Genomic DNA, 20,085 nt, shown 5'->3' on the forward strand with positions numbered 1-20,085 from the left:
TTCCAGAGAATAGGTACTGCAATCTATATTACATTTACTACATTCATTCTTTAAGCAGTTCCAGAGAATAGGTACTGCAATCTATATTACATTTAATACGTTCAATTTTTAAGCAGTGCAAAAGAATAAGTACTGCAATCTATATTACATTTACTACGTTCATTCTTTAAGCAGTTCCAGAGAATAGGTACTGCAATCTATATTACATTTACTACGTTCAATTTTTAAGCAGTGCAAGAGAATAGGTACTGCAATCTATATTACAAGAGAAGGTGAGGGAGGAGCTGGTAAACCATTGCGATTCCACCAAGCATGTAGCTCCTGTGGATGAAGCCCTTCGTACGCTTTGATATATTGTGGCCCCGGTACCAAATTGGGTACCGGGGCCACTCCACTACGCAGTCCAGATAGATGCGTATCAACTACATTCAGTGTTGGGGCCAAATCCAAAATTAATGAAAATGACCTGTCATCGTCAAAAACAAGAGGTATTGACGCGCTCGAACTACACCCTGTATATGCTGCAGAGGATGTAGGAGCAGGCAGCTGTGCAGTGGAATTCAGAACTGTTGAGGGTGATATATTGTGGCTCCGGTACCAAATTAGGTACCGGGGCCACTCCACTACGCAGTCCAGATAGATGCGTACCAACTACATTCAGTGTTGGGGGCAAATCCAAAATTAATGAAAATGACCTGTCATCGTCAAAAACAAGAAGTATTGACGCGCTAGAACTACACCCTGTATATGCTGCAGAGGATGTAGGAGCAGGCAGCTGTGCAGTGGAATTCAGACCAGTTGAGGGTGATATATTGTGGCCCCGGTACCAAATTGGGTACCGGGCCCACTACACTACGCAGTCCAGAAAGCTACCTCGCTGCAACGTTTTGGACTAAAAAGAATATTGTGAGGTGTTAAGAATAGACTGGAAATTAGTGGAAATGATTGTTATTGAATGTTATTGAGGTTAATAATAGCATAAGAGTGTAAAAAAAAATAAAAATGGATTTTAGCGCTTTTTATGCTTTTTTAAAAATAAATCAGAACCCAAAACCCTAAATCAGAACCAAAACCTTTCGTCAGGTGTTTTGGCAAAACAAATCATAACCCAAAACCTCAAGCTAATCAGAACCCAAAACCCAAAACACTAAAAGTGCCCGGTGCGCACCCCTAGTTTTAGGTACTAACCATCCAGGGGAGAAGTATAAAATGTGGCTCCTACCTTGCACTGAATTGAGTGTGTTTTTTTAAAGCAGCAGCACATGGAAGACTAACAAATTTTTTATCTGCTGTGACGATTTGTCATCCTTTCTTATTTTTTTTTAAGCTGCACTTGAGCTTTTCCCTGAGTACAGCTGGAGATGATGGAAACAAAGAACTTCGAGATAAAGAGTTGATACCTGTTCAGTCTGTAAACCTCCTGCTAAAGAGTATTGGTGCCACCCTGACTGATGTGCAAGATGTTTTATTCAAGTATGTATTTCCTATATGCATGTTAGTGTGCTAGAATGTTTGCATGTAATTAAAATAACTATTGTTTATCCATTTGTAGATTGGCTTTTTTTGAGATTCAGAACCAAGTTTATTCTACACAAGAGCTGCAGACGGAAGTTGTAAGGCATTACTCAAGACAAGTGAGTATTTATTGCTATAAATTATCTGCTTTCCACCTTTTTAACACTTTTTATTACAAGAGATGTAAGTGTTATATCCACATATTAACACTTCCAAGTGTCACTAACATTAATGTGTGTTTAATATGAAGGGGAGTTACTCAGTATCCTCATCCCATTGTCGATCAGTTCTTGCAGTCTATGAAACCCTGAGTGTGCACTTGTAAGTAACCGAGTGCATTGTGCAGTGGTACATCCAGTAGTATACCCTTTATCATGATCTGCAGTGATATCTTGTTGACTGGGAGTACAAGGATAATACTCTATGAGCCAGTCAATGCTGTACTTATGTCATCCATGTGCGGGAAGGAATAGACAGATCCTACTCCCTAGTGACAAGGAGAAGCCTAGATTGAGAGAATCAACTTCTGGTCGTCGGATCACTCACTGTGAAACTATGGAAACAGAACCACAGTATGCCTGCTTTAAGAAAATATATTTCCTGCAGGACATAATCATCATCACCATTTATTTATATAGCGCCAATAATTTCGCAGCACTGTACAGAGAACTCATTCACATCAGTCCCTGCCTCACTGGGGTTTACAGTCTAAATTCCCTAACACACTTACACACATATATTGGTGTGACAATTCAGATTGTAAATAATGTATGGTAATATCTCTTAGCAAGTAGCCTTATTTCAAATGAACTCTAGTCCAATAAAAAAGAAAAAAAAGAGAAAACACATAATCGTCTTTTAATCTGATGCATCGACACTCCCTTGGATCTTTGCCAAAGACGTACATATGTGAAGTAACCCAGAGACAATTGATATAGAAACAATTACCCATAATTCATCACATAAGCAGTGCAAAATATACAAATTAGGGTCTACTAAGCTCCCCACACAGCTTTTCAATTTAAAGAATAGGGTACTCAGCTTTGAGCTTTGAATGGGGAAGGTAGGAGTAGTAATATTCCACTGTTCTCAGACTCTGCCCCTTTATTGCCCACCAACTTCTGCATAGTATAATCTCACTATTAGCATAAGTATTTGTCAGTATTTGGAACAGTTCTTCAAGATCCTGGCAGGCAGGCACTAATACAAATAGGTCAATTCTATATTACAGGAGCCTGTGATCAGCTTCTGTACAAAAGAACTGCTGTGGGGGAGTAGGGGTGGATGTAGCAATATGTGATTCTTCAGCATTTGTGAGATTAAAGTATGCTATGACTTGCAGATCAACAACAGCTGGAGAGATCCAATGCTGCATTGTGTAAGGCAAGCTATGGCTCTTCAGCTTTTTTTGCACCAAATTCATGAAACTCATGTCCAATATAGCTTAAAAAAGAAGAAACAAACTCACACACAACAATTATATAAATACATTTTAATTGCTGAAAATATGCACACAATCCACATCCTTAGTTAAAAGATATTACTAGCACAGACCAGCACTAAATAAATGACATGGGGAGTCCCATTGACTCACAGTCTGAGTAGCTGAAAGAGCTAACCAATCAGAAATGTGGGAAATATTTCTAACTATTTCCCATGTATCTAATTAGTTGGGTGGACAATCTTTTCAGGATCTTTGCCTCATCCTTAACCTCACACCACACTGCATTACTTAATTTTCTGTATATGATGCACTTTTACATTAAATAAGTCAAAGAGCACACTGCTCTCAAATAGTATTTTATATTCATTTGTAAACATATGTGCGTTGTCTTACCTCAGCCTTGAAGGGAGAGCTTGCTCCAGGAAACTAGAAAGTTAAAGCATGGGCTAGGAGATGAGTAGCCATAACTATGTTTTACATGTAAAAATCTATACAATTAATATATCGATAAACAAACATTTTATTCAAATAAGATTATATATAGGAAAAGCAATAAAATGACGTGTGAAATTAAAATATATATATAAATTTATTTTATTTTAATTTTTTTTATTTTTTTTTCCTTTATTATGATAGTTTCCTTTAAAAAAAACACGACATACCAAGATTTCTGCAGGTAGGAGTGCTGGTCAGTTTACTCTAATGAAAACAAAATAGACGTAAATTGGACTTTAATCAGAGAAAAGTATGACATTGAATCTGCAACATTGAAGTTGTATAAACAATGATGAAAAGTGTTGTTTAATAATGAAAATCATATGTAATGTCAAGTTCTTCTTTTACTTTATAGGCTATTAGGCAAATGTATGTTCTCGTTTTTGGCCTTGATGTTCTGGGGAATCCTTTTGGTTTATTTCGAGATTTATCTGAAGGTGTGGAGGCATTTTTCTATGAACCTTACCAGGTAAGGTATACAAAACTGACATCATAATTTTAGGTGTTGGCATCCTACAGCTTTGAAATATATTAGGTAATTGTATGATAAAAGTAATAAATAAGTAAGTGACCGTGATGGTGGTGTATAAATGTATTGCTATTTGTAAGCTTATTTAAAAACATGATGTACTGATGTACAGATGTACTGTGACCCATAACAGCCAGTCAGCCATTTGTTATTAATCTGACAGCACAGGCTTGTCCCACCCTCCAAGCTGGAGCACCTGGGGCTGCAGCATTCATTCCTCTTGCAGTCCCAGCAAAAAACCCAGACAAGGAAGAGGTGTTGAGCAAGAGCACCAGCACCAATCACAGACATCAATCTCCAATCTCTTGTGATAGGTCATCACAATAAACAAAGCCCTTGTCTCCATTTAATGGTGGTTTACAAAAATGAATTTGCCTATTCTGTGTTACAGAACTGGCAGGGCATAGGGAAAACGTCTGCATGTTAGATCAGCCTTATGGAGTATAGCACAACTATAAAATAGAGCAAATTAGTAGCTGAGCTTTAGATAAATAAATTAGGAGACATGTTATGTAGCTTGCCAGGTTGTGGACATAGTTTTACTCTGCCAGTGAAAAATTGCAATTTGAAAGTTTTTTGATCTAATACAGTTTTTCATAACTCAGCTCACTTTTACAGGATTTCTTTATAATTATGCACAGGTTGCATGGCTGGGTCAGTAATTATCCTGCCTGTTTCCTCAGACAGAAGTCCTCAAAACATGGGTTGTTGGGAGCACAGGAGGGCTAGAGTTAATCTGTATGATCATGTAAGATGAGTACTAAATGCTTCCTCAGTTTATGACTGAGCTACATCAATACAGAAAATACAGAACCCTTTCAGATGGCACGTGTACAAAGTAGAACGATTTTTGGTTGCCATATAATCCCACTTGTCCAGTCTTTCTAGCACTAGTATAGAAAGCAGCCACCTTTCTGGTGACTAGTATAAAAAGCAGAGCCAATAGTAATGACTAAAGCTGGGCACAAAAGCTGGTATTGCAAAATTGGCCTAATATTATTAGGTGTGTGGCTTCAAAATAAGTGCATTGCATCATGTGGTCTGATCAAAATTAGTCAGAACATTATTGCTATTATTTTATTTATTTATTTATAAGGCGTCACAGTTTCCCTATTGCTGGATACAGAAGCAAGTAACAAATAGATGAGGTAATAAATATAAGTAGCACAGATGGGTGTGAGTAATGCTATGGGGACTCACACAGAGTGCAGCAATAGACTTGACGGGACGTATGAGGGAGTCAGACAATAGACAGATGTGGGACAATAGTTAGAGAGGGGGCTGTCTGCGAGAGCTTACATTCTAGAGATCTGGCATGCCCAGTTACTGTTATAGGCCTGTGGGTGTGGCCCAACAGCATTTACAGGCTGCTATGCTGTTAGATGACTGACATAGGTCCCCTTGGGATCCAATCACAAGGCCAGAGCATTGATCATTGATGACCATCCAATTTTCAAGCCAGGTGTTCAGCCAACTTGACAAAAAGAAAGCAATTGTGTACAGAACAGAGACCTTTTTGATGCCATGGGTACAAAGCAAAGCCCCATTTGGTGACTAGTGTACAAAGAAGAGCAAATGGATAGCTTTTAAACTTATGGGCTGTAATATTTTAACAAGTGTGCATAGTTCTTACTCTGGTATTCTGATTTGTTTTACTCCCACAGGGTGCTATTCAAGGGCCTGAGGAGTTTGTAGAAGGAATGGCATTGGGAGTAAAGGCTCTTGTGGGAGGAGCAGTTGGTAAGTTAAAGAATAAATTCTCATTTATTGCTGGATGTGATTTAACAGTCCATTTAATATTGATTTTATATATCCTGATTAATGGGCTGAAAAAGGTGACTTTGCCCTTTAAATGTTATGCCATTGTTGTCTGTTAATAAAAGTTGCACAAAATTGCATGACTATCTGTGTTTCTTACAAGTTTATTGCCACTAAAGCATTACAATATTCACAAAGAACCACTTGATTTTCCTACGTGTAATGAGTTGTAAATGCATGACAAGAACAAAAGTACTTTTCTCTTTCATCCAGTCTGGGGGACACTGCTTACCATGGGTTGTGGAGGGGAGCTCGGGAGTTGGCACCTAGCTAGTTAACTTTAGCACTGCTGACAGACCCCTCCCCTCTACAATCCCCCTGCCTCTTCCTCTTCCTGTCAGTTTTTTCTAGGTGCCCAAAGATGTTGGGCAAGTTTTAGAAACAGCTAGTTTTTTCTTTTATTTATTTTTTAATAACTCAAAAATTTTGTTTACTTTTTAGATTAGTTAGACTTAGGGCAGAGCTGGGAGTGTGTTCTATTATAGAGAGCACACTCCCAGAAAGGATGCAGCACTGACCGGGCTCTGTCAGAGAGAGCAGACTGCTCTCAATGGCAGAGCATTAGTGGTCAGATTACAGAGTGACAAGCGGTCTCCCGGACCGTTGTCACTCTTGGAGGATCCCCCGATAACCGGCGCTGCCATTGCAGGCATAGAGTGCCGCTTATCGGAATACCTTGCCGGCGGCCATGATGACGTCATCGGCCCGCAGAGGTGTGCAGGGAGAAGGAGAGAGAGAGCGGGGGCCATACCAAGATCCCCCCTCAGGAAAATAGGAGGGGGCATCGGGGTATATTTCGCTGCAGGAGACCTCTTCTAAGGGGTCTCCATAACTCTGCCAGAAAGATAAGTTCCTTTTAAAAAAAAAAAGACAGGCGTTGCACCTCCGAGAACCGGAGGATCCTAGTTCTAGAGACAAAAGTCTTTTTAAGAAGGCCAAAAGGAAGGTTATCCGGTTTCCCCCTTCTGTAGAACTCAGAGATATTGCAGAGGGAGCCTGGAAACAGCCTGATAAAAGGTTCTCTGTTCCCAGGAGGTTCTCTTCCATGTATCCATTGCAGAAGGAGGACGAGGCTCGCTGGGAGGGAATCCCTAAAGTGGATATTCCAGTAGCCCATTTGGCCCGACACACTCTCCTACCAGTCCCGGGCTCAGCAACTCTGCAGGATGCCACTGAACGCAGAGTGGAATCTCAGGTAAAATCTATATTTGTAGCAGCGGGTTCTTCCTTTAGACCCACATTTGCTTCGTCTTGGGTTGCTAGAGCCATTGAAGCATGGGCAGATCAACTGGCAGAGGCTTAACAGGACTCTGATTTACTTCCCCTAGCTTTACATTTGAAAGAGGCATCGGGGTACCTTATGAGGCGGCCCAGAGCACAGCGTCTGTGTCCTCCTCTATTCAAGCTGCATCTATTTCAGCAAGAAGCACGAATCAAAAAAAGTCAGTTGAAACCATTCCTTTTTCAGCAGCAGGTTTGTTCGGCCTAGAATTGGATACTATGACTTCCCAGGCAACAGGGGGAAAAAGCACTTCTTCTCAGGTATTCTCAAGTAGGGGACGAGCCCCACGGTTCAGCTCCTTTCGTCAGCCCTTTCGGGGGACCTCCTTGCCAAGGGGGCAGTCATTTAGAGGTAGACAACCGAATGTTTGAGGCCTCTCGGTCAGAGGCAAGTCCTCGTTTGCGGCTAGGCGTCAGGCCTCCAAGTCTCAGGAGAAGCCTGCGTCCTGACTTCCACTCTATTCCCTCGGGGGTGGCGACAGTGGGGGGACGTCTTTCGCTTTTTCAGGCACAGTGGGCAGAGTCATCCCAAGACCCTTGGATTCGGGGCATTATATCAAGGGGGCACAAGAGATAGACCTACTGGGTCCAGTACCACATAGTTTTTTTGTAACACTGCTTCCCCGAGATCCACAAAGAAGACAGGCAATACAGGCCTGTGTCGCCTCTCTTATTTTGAAAAAAGTCATTTGCAGGGTCCCAGACAACCAGAAAGGGAAGGGATTTTATTCAAATCTTTTTCTGGTCAAGAAACCGGACGGGTCCTTTCGACCCATTCTAAACTTATAAAAAAAAAACGACTTGGAGAAAGATTTATGGCCTACATAGACATAAAGGACGCATACCTCCACGTTCACATTTGGAGCGATCATCAGTCTCTCCTAAGATTCACAGTGGGGACCTCCCACTATCAGTTTTGGACTCTTCCCTTCGGCCTCTCCACAGCTCCGAGGGTCTTAACGAAGATCATGTCGGTGATGGCAGTGTGTCTTCACTTAAAGGGGGTTCAGTTCGTGCCTTATTTGGACGATCTGCTCATCAAATCCTCCTCAGAGATTTACTTACGTCAGCACCTATCCCTCACAATATCTGTTCTCGAGAGCCATGGGTGGCTGATAAACTTAAAGAAATCCCAGGTGGTCCCGTGCCAACGCATGGTCTTCCTAGGACTCATCATGGACACCAGCCAACAAAAGTTGTTCCTGCCGGTGGAAAAGATCCCTTCTATTCAGAGTATAACATCTCAGGTCTTGTCCTCTCCCAGTCCCTCAGTTCATTTGTGCATGCGGCTGCTGGGAAAGATGGTGGCTTCCTTCAAGGCGATCCCCTACGGTCGGGCTCATTCTCGATGCTTCCAGTTGGATCTGTTGACAAAATGGTCGGGTTCCCACCTGCGTTTTGGACCTCCAGAGGATCTCACTGTCTCTGGGGGCGAGAGAATCGCTCCAGTGGTGGCTGAATCAGGATCACATGTCGATGGGCAGTTCCTTTGCTCCAGGCTCATGGATCATAGCCACAACAGACGCCAGCCTGAGAGTTTAGGGGGCAGTAGTCCTTCACCTCAGGCTCCAGGGGCTCTGGTCAGTTCAGGAATCGGCCTTATCAATCAACATGTTGGAGTTGAAGGCAATTCTTTTAGCGCTTCAGGGGGCCCAGACTCTCCTTCAGGGCCACCCAGTCAGAGTTCAGTCCGACAATGCCAGGGCTGTGTCAACAGACAGGGAGGAACAAGGAGTGCAGCTGAAATGAGAGTTGCAGCTCAGATTTTTCTTTGGGCAGAACAGTATGTTCCAGCAATCTCGGCGGTGTTCATTCCAGGAATAAAAAATTGGGAGGCCGATTACCTCAGTCGCAATGCGATGATGCCGGGGGAGTGGTTCCTCCATCCGGAAGTATTTCAGTCTCTAGTTCAGAGGTGGGGTCTTCCGGATATAGATCTCATGGCCTTCAGACACAACAAAAAAGTTTACAGGTTTTGCGCAAGGGATTTAACGTAAGTACAAAAATCCTCTTTTCACTCTCTCTGATTTTATCCTACATCTGTAATTGACAAATTATTCTAAACAAAATTGTTCCAATAGTACATGTTTCCATTATATATGGTTAACAGATTGTGCAGTGTAATTATTGCCAAATATATAACCAGATTAGTGCTTTGTTGAGGAAAAAGTAAAATGAATGATTACTTAGAGAAATTCTATTTCTTATTTATCCTATGGGTCACTGGAGACACAGGGGTGACAGGTGCTTGAGCAAAACCTCTCTATACCCCTATTGACTGTTTTTTTACTTCAGTTTCTTTTATAATGTTTGCCAGAGCAGTGATCTTAGTTATGTCTGCTACAGAAAGCGCTTTGTATTTTTTCCAGTTTTGAATTTTATTTATTTTTTGGCACAGGTGTCCATTCTGGGGGGTGGCAGTCTCATTTTTTGCTGGACGCTAGGGGAGGTGCCATCCCTGCACAGTACCTCCTCCTTGGTGGGCTTCCCACTATGGCAGGCCCACCAAAGCTGCCAGACACAAAAAGGCAAAAAAGGTTCAGCAGTCATTTCCAGCAGTAGCTTGTCAGCTCCTGGTGATAAGATTTGTTTAGAAGGTATTGTTTACTCTCTCTTGCCTGTATCTAGCTGGCTTTTGTCTGCATTGCAGATCCACATCCTCTTTTGGTTGTGCAGTGCATCTTTTTACTCTCTTTTTTTCTCCTTCCCTCACTCTGGGAAGCGGAATGCTTCTAGGTCCTACCCTGGAGGAGGAATTGTATCAAAATTGTTTGTCCGTTCTAGGTTCCACACTAAATTGCTGTGTGCATAGGCAAGCCAGGATGCATTATATGCTGTGTGAGGGGCAGTGGACCAACGTCCGTGCCCTTATGTGGGGGCATAAAGGCATAGTCTTTCAGCAGTTCATCGTAAGTAGGGAGCTACCCCTTCCTTCAGGAGCTCAAGAGTGTTTCTGCTTTCCTTGAGACTCGTGAACTTTCGGGTCCAGCCTTCCCAGCAACACCTGACATGCCAGCTTGGACTCAGGACACGGCTAAGTTGGTGCAGGGTCTGGTGCAGGTCTTTTCTTCTTTGAAAAGAATGTTGGATTCTGCTTCTACACCCAGACCCCAAAGGTGCCAATTTCTAACGGTTCTTCAGTCCTGAGAAAGGTCCGGCTCTGAGGTTTTCTCCCAGAAGGAAGATGAGACTGAGGAATCCAGAACCCAGAGGCTTCTTCGTACACTGAAGAGGAACATGGAAATATGCAAGGAATGGAGGCTTTAGGACATGCTACTAAATATTCAGGACAGTAAGAGGGAACTGACTGCAATCACTGATTTCTCAAAGAGGCACAACAATAAATTGTTTCCTTTCCCTCTTCCCCTCAATTGGAGGACCTTTCATGTGAGACTCGGGTTAGCTCTGATCTCAGGTTTCAGGTGTCACGCCACTTAGAAGCCCTCTATCCTCCCCCTAGCGCAGACACTGCATAACGTAAACCTTCTTCTATGGTAGATGCTTACGTAACTTACCTGTCCAAAATTACTGTGAAGATACTGGATTTATCTGGCCCAAAGCTACCCACTTCACACTGACTGGCCACCCACTGGTGCCTTACTATGCCAGGGAAGCCTATCCAGTACCTTGTAAGGTTCCTATAGTCACTCAGGCAAATACAGTTAGAAAGTATAACAATACATTTATTGTAACAATAACTAGAATATTATATACACACAGTAAATAAGTGCCAGACAGGTTCACCACATCATCTGTCCCTTACCCCACTAGCTTTAGGAGTTAGTCACCTGCTTGTCCTGACTTGAAGACCCATGGATCTGCAGATGTAGTCCACAGGTAGAAAACGGCTGCTCAAAACCAGCCACTCTGCAGCTTTCAGCCATCAATCCTCAGAATGAACAACCATTCACCCCTGGAGTGGCTCTTATTTCCACAGTGTTTTCCCCTCACTTTGCAAACCTCTGGCTCTCTAACTCTTAAACATTGGTGGGTGCTGGATCAGAGGGTTGGAGGGGAAGTGGAGATAAGATGTACTTTCACCTGGGCTCCCCTGCAGGGTTTCAGACAAAGGTCTGCACTAGGCCTGTGGAGGACGATGGATACTAATTGGACTCCCTCACCTCCAAAGATAGGATAGCAGACAGCCCCTCCTGACATTAACCCCTTACACTACTTTATGATATCTCGGGGTCCCCAACTCTTTCTTGCTTTCTCTAGGGAAAGGAGGGGGAAAATGAATGTAACTCCAGCCCCCTCACCTGTATCCTGGACACCCCCTGTCTCTTACCTATAACCCGCCTGGCTTCAATTTGAGAACAATGCATAACAGCATCACTGAATTAACAACAAACACGTTTTTACAATGGGTAACGTGGAATGAAGTCTCTTATAGAGGCATGGCTACAACATCCATTCATCCACATATAATTAGATACTGTAGTTGTACTCTGTCAAACTGGGGAACAAAACAGGGCATTGAAAGTACACGTTATATTCCACATTTTGTGAGGAATGAGGGACAGGCTGGTTAAACTCATTTTGTCACAAGCACAATATATATATCCCTAACTTGCCTCACTTAAGGCTAGCACACATAGACAGATTGATGTCTCCCTGAAGTAAATCTGTTTGACAGTAGGGACCTCCCTCCTAAAGTTGTCAGACCAGATGGCTGATGGCCTGTGATGACCTCACTTTGGTGAACATATCCTTGAGGACTTAAGAGTACCTGGGAAAGCCAAAATTGATTTTGGTGTGGTGAGAACTAGGATCTCTGGCTTGGCTATATTTTTCAGTCTATGCTCCCTTGCTGCAGACCTATCAAGAGGATGCAGAATCCAAATGGACTTGAGTTCCCTTCACAGTGGGAGATTTTGTTTTGGCTTTGATTATCTCCCTGGCCCCAAGGGGAACAGTTATTTTTTACTGCAAATGCTCTTATGGCCACAGGGCCATAGTTTTCACTACTTTTGTTGCAAGGCGCTAGACGTCCGCCTCTCACCAGCAGCCAGCAGAGAGGAAATCGGGCGTGGGCGCTACATGTCCAACTCCCAAGCCTGCCAACAAGCAATTGGCGTAGAGGGGTTCCATAGTGGGAACACATCTGTTCCGCTTCCAGGACAGGTGGCTCGACTCCATCATAGATGTCAGTGTGGAAGGAATTGCGTTGTGGGGATACACTATAGATCTTTTGAGGTCTCCCCCAGAGACCAAGTAAAGCATTGGGCTCTATGGAAAGCCTTCCAGGCCAGGAGTAGTGGTCCCAGTTCCAGAAGGTCAGAGAGTTTTGGGGAGTCGTTGAAGTCTGTAATCAACAGAATGGAGCGGGGAGAGTCTATGAAATCCATGGACATCAAGGACACCTACATGCACACTCAATTCAGGGACGGACATAATTGCATGACATGATGATGAAGGCGTGTTCTCCAGCCTTGTTTCAGGTCCATGTCCAGGAGACGACCCAGACCTTGGAATTACTTGGATGGTTAATCATCTTCCCAAAATCCAACCTTCATTCCTGTTAATGGTTTCTCCACCCAGACATCTTCCCGCAGCTGGTGGACAGGAGGGGTCAACTGGAAATATATATCAAAATGATGACTTCCCAGTTGAACCAGAATGTGGAGAGCTGTAGACCTGCATTCTTTGTTAACAGACGCCAGGTCAATCCCCTAGGATTATCCACTCATCTACCTATTCCCTGCGATAGCAGTGCTACTGAGGGTTCTGAATTGGCCAAGAAGGTCATGGTACACAGACTTTCTCGCCATGGCAGAGGCTCCTCCATGGAGGTCCCCTTCCTCTGTTTAGTTAATGGGTCAGTAATCATACCTTGCATATGAATATGCGCTGTTTTCCCCAGTGCATGATTTATCCATATTAACTAGTGTCCCTGTGCATTTTAGTAATTGTTACATTACTGTAACTTGGTATTAAGTCATATAACTGATAGGGTCTAGCATATAGGGTAAGATGGCATCTGTGTTATACATTTTTTTTTTTACATTTTATAAAATTCATGTTTTTTGTAGCAAAACTTAATCCGCTTTCAGAAGAAGTGAAGCTTTTAGATTAGTATAGTGTCAAATAAAAGCACAGAGGCCAAATGGTACATTTTTAAAAAATTATTAAACAAGTACCTATTGTTTGCAGATGTATGAGAAAGATTCTGTGTCTTGGGGTGCACACGCCTGCATCGTTAACCATCATCAAATTAACTCTGTGTGCTGATACCGAAAATGCAACCATTTATGAAACCCACAGCACGGGATGCCGTGTGATCTGGTTATTTATTAATTACATCGCAAGGAGCTCAAATAGTGCTATTAAATCCAATTGGCACTGCATTTATTAGTGTTAATGTAATGTGCATGGGAGTTAAATTAGATCATTGCCTCACTACTTAGTCTCCCCAAACTATAAGCTTAAAATGAAAAATGTTTTGAAAAGTAACAAAAAAAAATGTAAAACAAATGTTAAAAAATTGGAAAATACAATAATTCTAAAATATAAAAAGTTTCTGTCTTCCCTAATCTTTTTCACATGATACCTAGACCACCTCATGCCTTGTGTTACACTTGTGCACTATTGTGAAAATGTTAACGTCACATAGACCAATGTTTTTACACCAAACGCCTACAATTTACTCCAGACCCCCAGTATTTGTCTTCTTAGACCTGCCTCACCTTTCTCCAAAACGAAGTACTTGTGTGCACAGTTACATTGTACCTATGTGTTGTGCTTGGAATGAAATTTGGAACTAAAATATACATCCTAAATCCTGGACACTAATGTGTCAGACCTTCAATAAAGGTTGAATATCTGAGTTTTATAAGCATGTGTAACCAACTATTGGAAGAATCATGAAAAACAAGTTTCAGATATTAGTCCCCTCATCCCTCTCTAATAATGACCATAAACATAAAATATATTTTCTCTGTTGTACTGCTAAAGGAAAATCCCAACTGTCCAGAAAAAAAAAAAAATGAACTTGTGTGCACTATGGAATACAGTCATGTCCACAAACTTGACTTTTTTTTCATTATTCAGGCAGATGAGAGGGAAATGTAACAAGGCTGCTATGTTTTTCTTGATTTCTCATTTATCATTATCCAAGATATTTTGTCTTCAACACAAAGGCAGACCACTGATCCTCTACCTCTTAAACATTGGTGGGTGCTGGATCAGGGGGTTGGAGCTGGAGTGAAAATGAGCTGTGCTTCCAACTCGGCTCCGCTGCTGGGCTCCAGACAAATGTCTGCACTAGTCCTTCCGCCATATTTGTAAGAAAATATCAGCTGATTTTTACTTGCGACTCATAGACCTGCGATCAAAAATCATCGAGAAATTACCGTAGCCACGGTAATAATGCACACCTGCGGTTTTTTATTTTTTTATTTTTATTTTTGAAACCCCACAAGCAAGTAAATGAACATACTCAGTTTAAACAATAGCGCTATACATCTGCATCATAAACGTCATGACACTTTAACAGTGATGAAAAATAGCACTTTCAACAACACGGAAGTATAGACAGCTGAGCAAATATCAAATGTGAAACAATCATAAGGCAGCGGTGGTTTTGTATTTTTGAGGAAGGGAACAGGATAGGAGGAAAGGGCAGGGTAAAGGTCAGGGGGAAGGGGAAAAGTGCGGGTATTAACCTCTCAATCTATTAGAGTTACAAATCAAGAATTTCCCGGGATAGAGGATTGTTGCCAATTAAACCAGGGTGACCAAACTTCCCTAAATTTTGGTAAGGTATCATTCAACAGGGCAGAGATGTGCTCCATATAGGAGATAAACCAAATACGGTTAATCAGTTCTGCTTTAGAAGGGGCCGTGGGTTGTTTCCAGGCTCTTGCTATGAGAAGTTTGGAAGCTTGGTAAATGTGTGCAATTAAGCAATTTTCAGGCTTACTTATATCAGGGATGGGCTGGTTAAGTAGGATCTGAGCAGGCTTCTTACTAACTTTAATCCCTGTGGCTTTTCGAGCTATAGCCAGAGTGAGATTCTAGAAAGTTTGAATGACAGGACACTCCCACCAAATATGCAAAAAAGTTCCCTTGGCCCCGCAAAGGCGCCAGCATCTATCTGAAACCGATGGGTATATCCGATGCAACCTCTCTGGAACCAGGTACCAACGTGTGTAAATCTTATAGCAGTTTTCTTGTATACCTGCATTAATGGAGACCTTCGCTGTTCTTGTGCGGATGATAGACCACTCCTCGCTGTCCCCAGACTCCCCCAGGTCCCGTTGCCATTCCTCTTCATGAGGCTCGAGAATTAGATCAGGTGGTGCTGTGAGTGTACGATACATGATTGAGATATTTCCCCTACGGCCTGCGGAGTGTATACAGTGTCGTTCAAATTGGGACCTGCTACGGAGACGGGAGGACCGGGTTTGTGACTGAATAAAGTTGCAGATTTGTACATTTTGAAAATGAATAGGAGGAGGGAGGTGACATTTATCTCGGATTTCATCGAACGAGGCAGGGGCGGTTTCTCCCTTAATATGTAGAAAGCGTTCTATCTTGTGTGCACGCCACCAACCTGATATTGCGGTTGATCTCCCGGATGGGAATAATGGGTGAGTCCAAATGGGAGTCAGGGGAGAAGGGTATGGGGCTAGGTTATGTTTTTTATTAGCCAAATCCCATGAGTTTAGGGTAAAGGCAATTGCTGGGCAGGAGTATACTGATGCCGGTCTATAAGATTTAGGAAGCCATAATAGGTGGTGTACAGGTATATCAGCGGTCATAGCATTTTCTATATCCACCCATTTTTTTAGTCCTGGGTTGAGATGCCAAGAGAGGACGTGGCTCAATTGTGTAGCCAAATAATATTCAAACATTAGCGGTAGACCAAGGCCTCCAGCCTCTTTGGGTTTAGCTAGTAGCGCTTTACTCAATCTGGATTTCTTCCCTTGCTAGATAAAACGGTTGCATAACGCTTGGAGAGAGAGGATAGTTTTCCAGGGGATTGGCACTTGGAGCGTCTGAAATAAGTACAATAGGCGGGGAAGGATATTCATTTTGATGACTTGGATTCTACCTACCCAGGAAATGTATCTAGGTTCCCATCTAGCCAGGTCGTGTTGGATGGTCGTCAGCAGGGGCAAATAATTAGCTTTGTATAGGCCTACAAAGTGTTTGGTGATATTTATCCCTAGATATCTGATTGAGTGAGGACGCCACTGGAAGTTAAAGGACAACTGTAGAGCTTCTCTAGTTTTGCGTGGGACATGAAGGGAGAGGGCTTCGGATTTGGAATCGTTCATTTTATAACCCGACAACTTGCCAAAGAGTGTAAGTTCTGACATTAGGTTCGGGAGCGTTACAATGGGATTAGTCAGGGTAAGCAGGACATCGTCTGCAAAAAGTGAGATTTTATAATGTGAGGCGCCCAGCCGGATGCCTGAGATTTCTGGGTTAGAACGTATTTTAGCTGCCAAAGGTTCAATACACAGAGCGAACAATAATGGGGATAGTGGGCAACCTTGCCTCGTGCCGTTGTTTAACTGGATGCGACTGGAGACCTGGCCATTGGTCATGACCCGGGAGGTGGGGTTGGTGTATAGAGCTGTTATAGCCTGTAAGAAATGGCTCCGGAAGCCAAAAGATTCTAACGCAGAAAACATAAAAGACCAGGCTACCCTTTCGAATGCTTTCTCTGCGTCTAGGGCTAGAAGCAGCGAGGGAAGTTTATTAGAGTTAACATAATGAATTAGATCTATTACTCTACGCGTATTGTCAGGGGCCTGCCTGTTAGGAATAAAACCCACCTGATCCGGGTCTATGAGATCAGCCAGAACCCCATTCAGTCTGTTAGCTAAGATTTTGGCAAAGAGCTTAATATCTGTGTTAAGGGGAGAGATTGGGCGGTAATTTGCACAATTCGTGTGGTCCTTGTCTGGTTTAGGTATGACTATAATAGTGGATGAGGTAGAGTCAGAGTGAAAGGAGTCACCATGTAAAATTGCGTTAAATAGAGCAGTGAGTTTAGGGAGTAACTTGGGTGCAAAGGTTTTATAATACGACATAGTAAAACCGTCAGGGCCTGGTGCTTTAGAAGGTTTCTGCGATCTAAGAGCAAGTTTGACTTTCTCTTCAGTTATTTCTTCAGATAATTTCTCGGCTTTAGCTCGACTTAAAGTCGGGAGATTACAAGAGCTCAAATAGTTGAATATGTCGGTTTTGCGTGAGTCAGCGTCACCCTGAGCTGTTAGATTATAAAGAGCCTCGTAGAAAGAGTGAAAGGTCTTGTTGATGTCTCGGGGATCGTAGGACAAACTGCCCCCCCGCGTCCCGTATTACATTAATTAATTGGGAGGCCCTTTTAGTTTTGAGGCTATTTGCTAGCAGTGAGTCTGCTTTGTTACTTTTTTCGTAAAACCTTTGAACCACCCAGCGGAGGCTCTTTTCTGTCTTTTCGGCTATAAGGTGGCTAAGCTCCCCTCGCAACTTAGTAAGCTGAGTAAGTGCTTGGGAAGAATGTGTTCGTTTGTGTTCTGATTCCAGTGTAAGGATCTGCGATGACAGAGAATCGATCTTCGCCATCCGCTGTTTTTTACGAGAAGATGCAAACTTAATAATCTCCCCCCGAATTACTGCCTTATGCGCCTCCCACGTAGTGGAGAGGCTTATGTCCTCAGTTGAGTTAATCTCAAAGTATTCATCCAGTTTATCATTCAGCAGGTTTTGAAAGTGTGGGAGCTTGAGGAGAGCTCCATTCAATTTCCAGGTGGTCCCTAAACCCCCAGTGGTGGCGAGGTCAAAGGAGGCCTACGTTGCTGAGTGATCCGACCAGGGGTTGGGGTGGATGTCTGCTGATGTTAGTGAGGACATTAGGTGAGGACAGCACAGAATCATATCTATTCTAGAATATGAATCGTGGGGGTGAGAATAGAAAGTGTAGTCTCTTGCAGAGGGGAAAGTGGCACGCCACGAGTCAAATAGTCCTGTTTCTGCAATGTGTTTGTTAAGGGGTTTAGAACCTGGCGTATGGGCCCGCGGGGATGTCCCTGTTGAGCGGTCTAAGGTTTGGGAGATTATTGTGTTGAAGTCGCCCCCTAACAGAACCCTGCCCTCGCGATGGGTGTGAAGTTCCCGGAATAAAGTGTGAAAAAAAGCAAAGTGTCCCGTGTTGGGTGCGTATGTTGTCATCAGAGTTATCGGTAAGGGACCAATCTTGCCTATTATCATAATGTATCGCCCGTCGTTGTCTGCAATTGTCTTAGATACCACCAGAGGGACAGAGTTACGAATCATAATAGCGACCCCATGCCGCTTGGAGGTGTAGTTAGAGTAGTAAACCGTGGGGTATTTCCTGGATGACAGCGAGGAGTGGTGATCTCTCTTGAGGTGGGTCTCCTGCAGGTACACAATGTCAGCATGATATTTGTTAATATAAGAGTGCACGAGTGATATCTTTTGAGGGGTATTTAACCCCTTAACATTCAGTGATAAAACCTTCAGAGGCATTTAACATATGACAGATAACTAAAAAGAAAGAAATGTATAGGCAAGAGTTGGTTACCCCAAGGATGCCTACGGTGTGGTTCAAAAGGAGAGGGGGGAAAAAAAAAAAGGAAAAAGGGGGGAGGTTGGAAAGCACACAAAGGGAAGAGGAAAGGGAATGCTAGGGGAGATAGGGGACAGCAGTCAGATATTCCCTGGGTGGGAGGTCCGCTACCAATTGAGAGCCCAGGGGAGGGAAGGCTCAGTTTCGGGACTAGTAACCGCTATAAAAACAGATGAATGAATGCAAAACTATAATTGAAGTTGACTATAGCAGTCCCTTTGTGGTTAAGTGGGGGGGGGGGGGGGTGGCGGAGGCCCTTGGTGGCCGCCGCCCAGAGAATTCTAAATTAACGTCAGTAACATTAAAACAAGTAGGGTCAAACAAATGTGAAGACAGTGACCAAAGCCATCAAGCTGAGCAAAAGATGATGCATCATAACAAGAGAGGTAGAACCAAACGCACTCTGGTGTGTAAGGGCCCGAGGATATCCCTCTGGCTAATTTAAGAGTTGGGAGAGTGTTCCGGGGGATGCAATAAATGGAAGACTGTCCGCCGCAGTCGTATGCCCCAACTACCACATTGCCTAATAACAGGTCCACACCGGAGCGGGTCCACATAGATCACCCACAACTACAAAATTTAACAAATTACCCTGTCCCTAAAATAGGAACTTACAGTCGGATAGAATTACTTAGGTAAGAGAATTACGTCTGATAAGACGATCCCTGAGAACAGATCACCTGAAAAAGAAAAGGCAAGTTAGAACATAGTTATTAGAACAGTCAAGCAGGTTGCGAAGTTGAGGCCCCGTCTTCAGGGGATGTGCTGGAGGCTGAGCGATGCTGAAGTTGGCGTAGGAAGTGACGGCCTTCTTCTAGGGATCTAACAGACACTTGACGATCTTCCATCAACACCACCAAATGAAAGGGAAAGCCCCAACGATACTTGTAACCTTGTTCTCTCAGAGCGCTTGTGATTTCTTTAAGGACCCTCCTCTTAGCAACTGTAGAAGGAGCGAAGTCCTGGAATATTTGCAATTTGGAGCCTTCAAAAAAGATAAAGTTGGAGTTCCTGGCGCTCGTAGTTATCCTTTCCTTAACTTTAAAAGAAAGAAGTTTCAGGATTACAGCTCTGGGAGGTGCCGTGTCTTTGGGTTTAGGTCGAAGAGCTCTATGGGCTCTCTCTATTTCAATCTGGGAGTCAGATAGCGATGGAACCAAGTGGATGAATAGACGGAGAAGATAAGGTTCTAACGATGTTGCATCAATAGTCTCCGGGATGTGCCGAATACGGAGATTATTTCTTCTCTCCCGATTTTCTAAGTCCTCATTCTTGTCTCGTAGGAACTCAAGCTCTCTGCTGACATATTCCATGTCTCGACTAGATTCCCTTTGAAAGGACTTACACTGCGTCTGAGACTGCTCCAGGGAGTCGGTGCGCTGACTCAGTGCTGATATATCCTTTTTTTAGCTCTCCTAC

At 43.1% G+C, this 20,085-nt stretch overlaps 1 protein-coding gene across 3 annotated transcripts in view; it reads left to right on the forward strand.

Moving 5' to 3' along the window:
- The window catches only part of VPS13A (vacuolar protein sorting 13 homolog A), a 243,599-nt gene that overhangs the window by 195,914 nt on the left and 27,600 nt on the right, over positions 1–20,085 (forward strand). For all 3 annotated transcript variants that reach the window (XM_075211020.1, XM_075211019.1, XM_075211021.1), the window contains 4 exons: positions 1,328–1,473; positions 1,553–1,634; positions 3,810–3,923; positions 5,648–5,723. In XM_075211020.1, coding sequence (XP_075067121.1) covers positions 1,328–1,473; positions 1,553–1,634; positions 3,810–3,923; positions 5,648–5,723 — 418 coding nt within the window. The remainder of the gene's footprint in view (positions 1–1,327; positions 1,474–1,552; positions 1,635–3,809; positions 3,924–5,647; positions 5,724–20,085) is intronic.

This window comes from Mixophyes fleayi, chromosome 1 (assembly GCF_038048845.1).
Source record: "Mixophyes fleayi isolate aMixFle1 chromosome 1, aMixFle1.hap1, whole genome shotgun sequence".
NCBI classification, from domain to species: Eukaryota; Metazoa; Chordata; class Amphibia; order Anura; family Limnodynastidae; genus Mixophyes; species Mixophyes fleayi.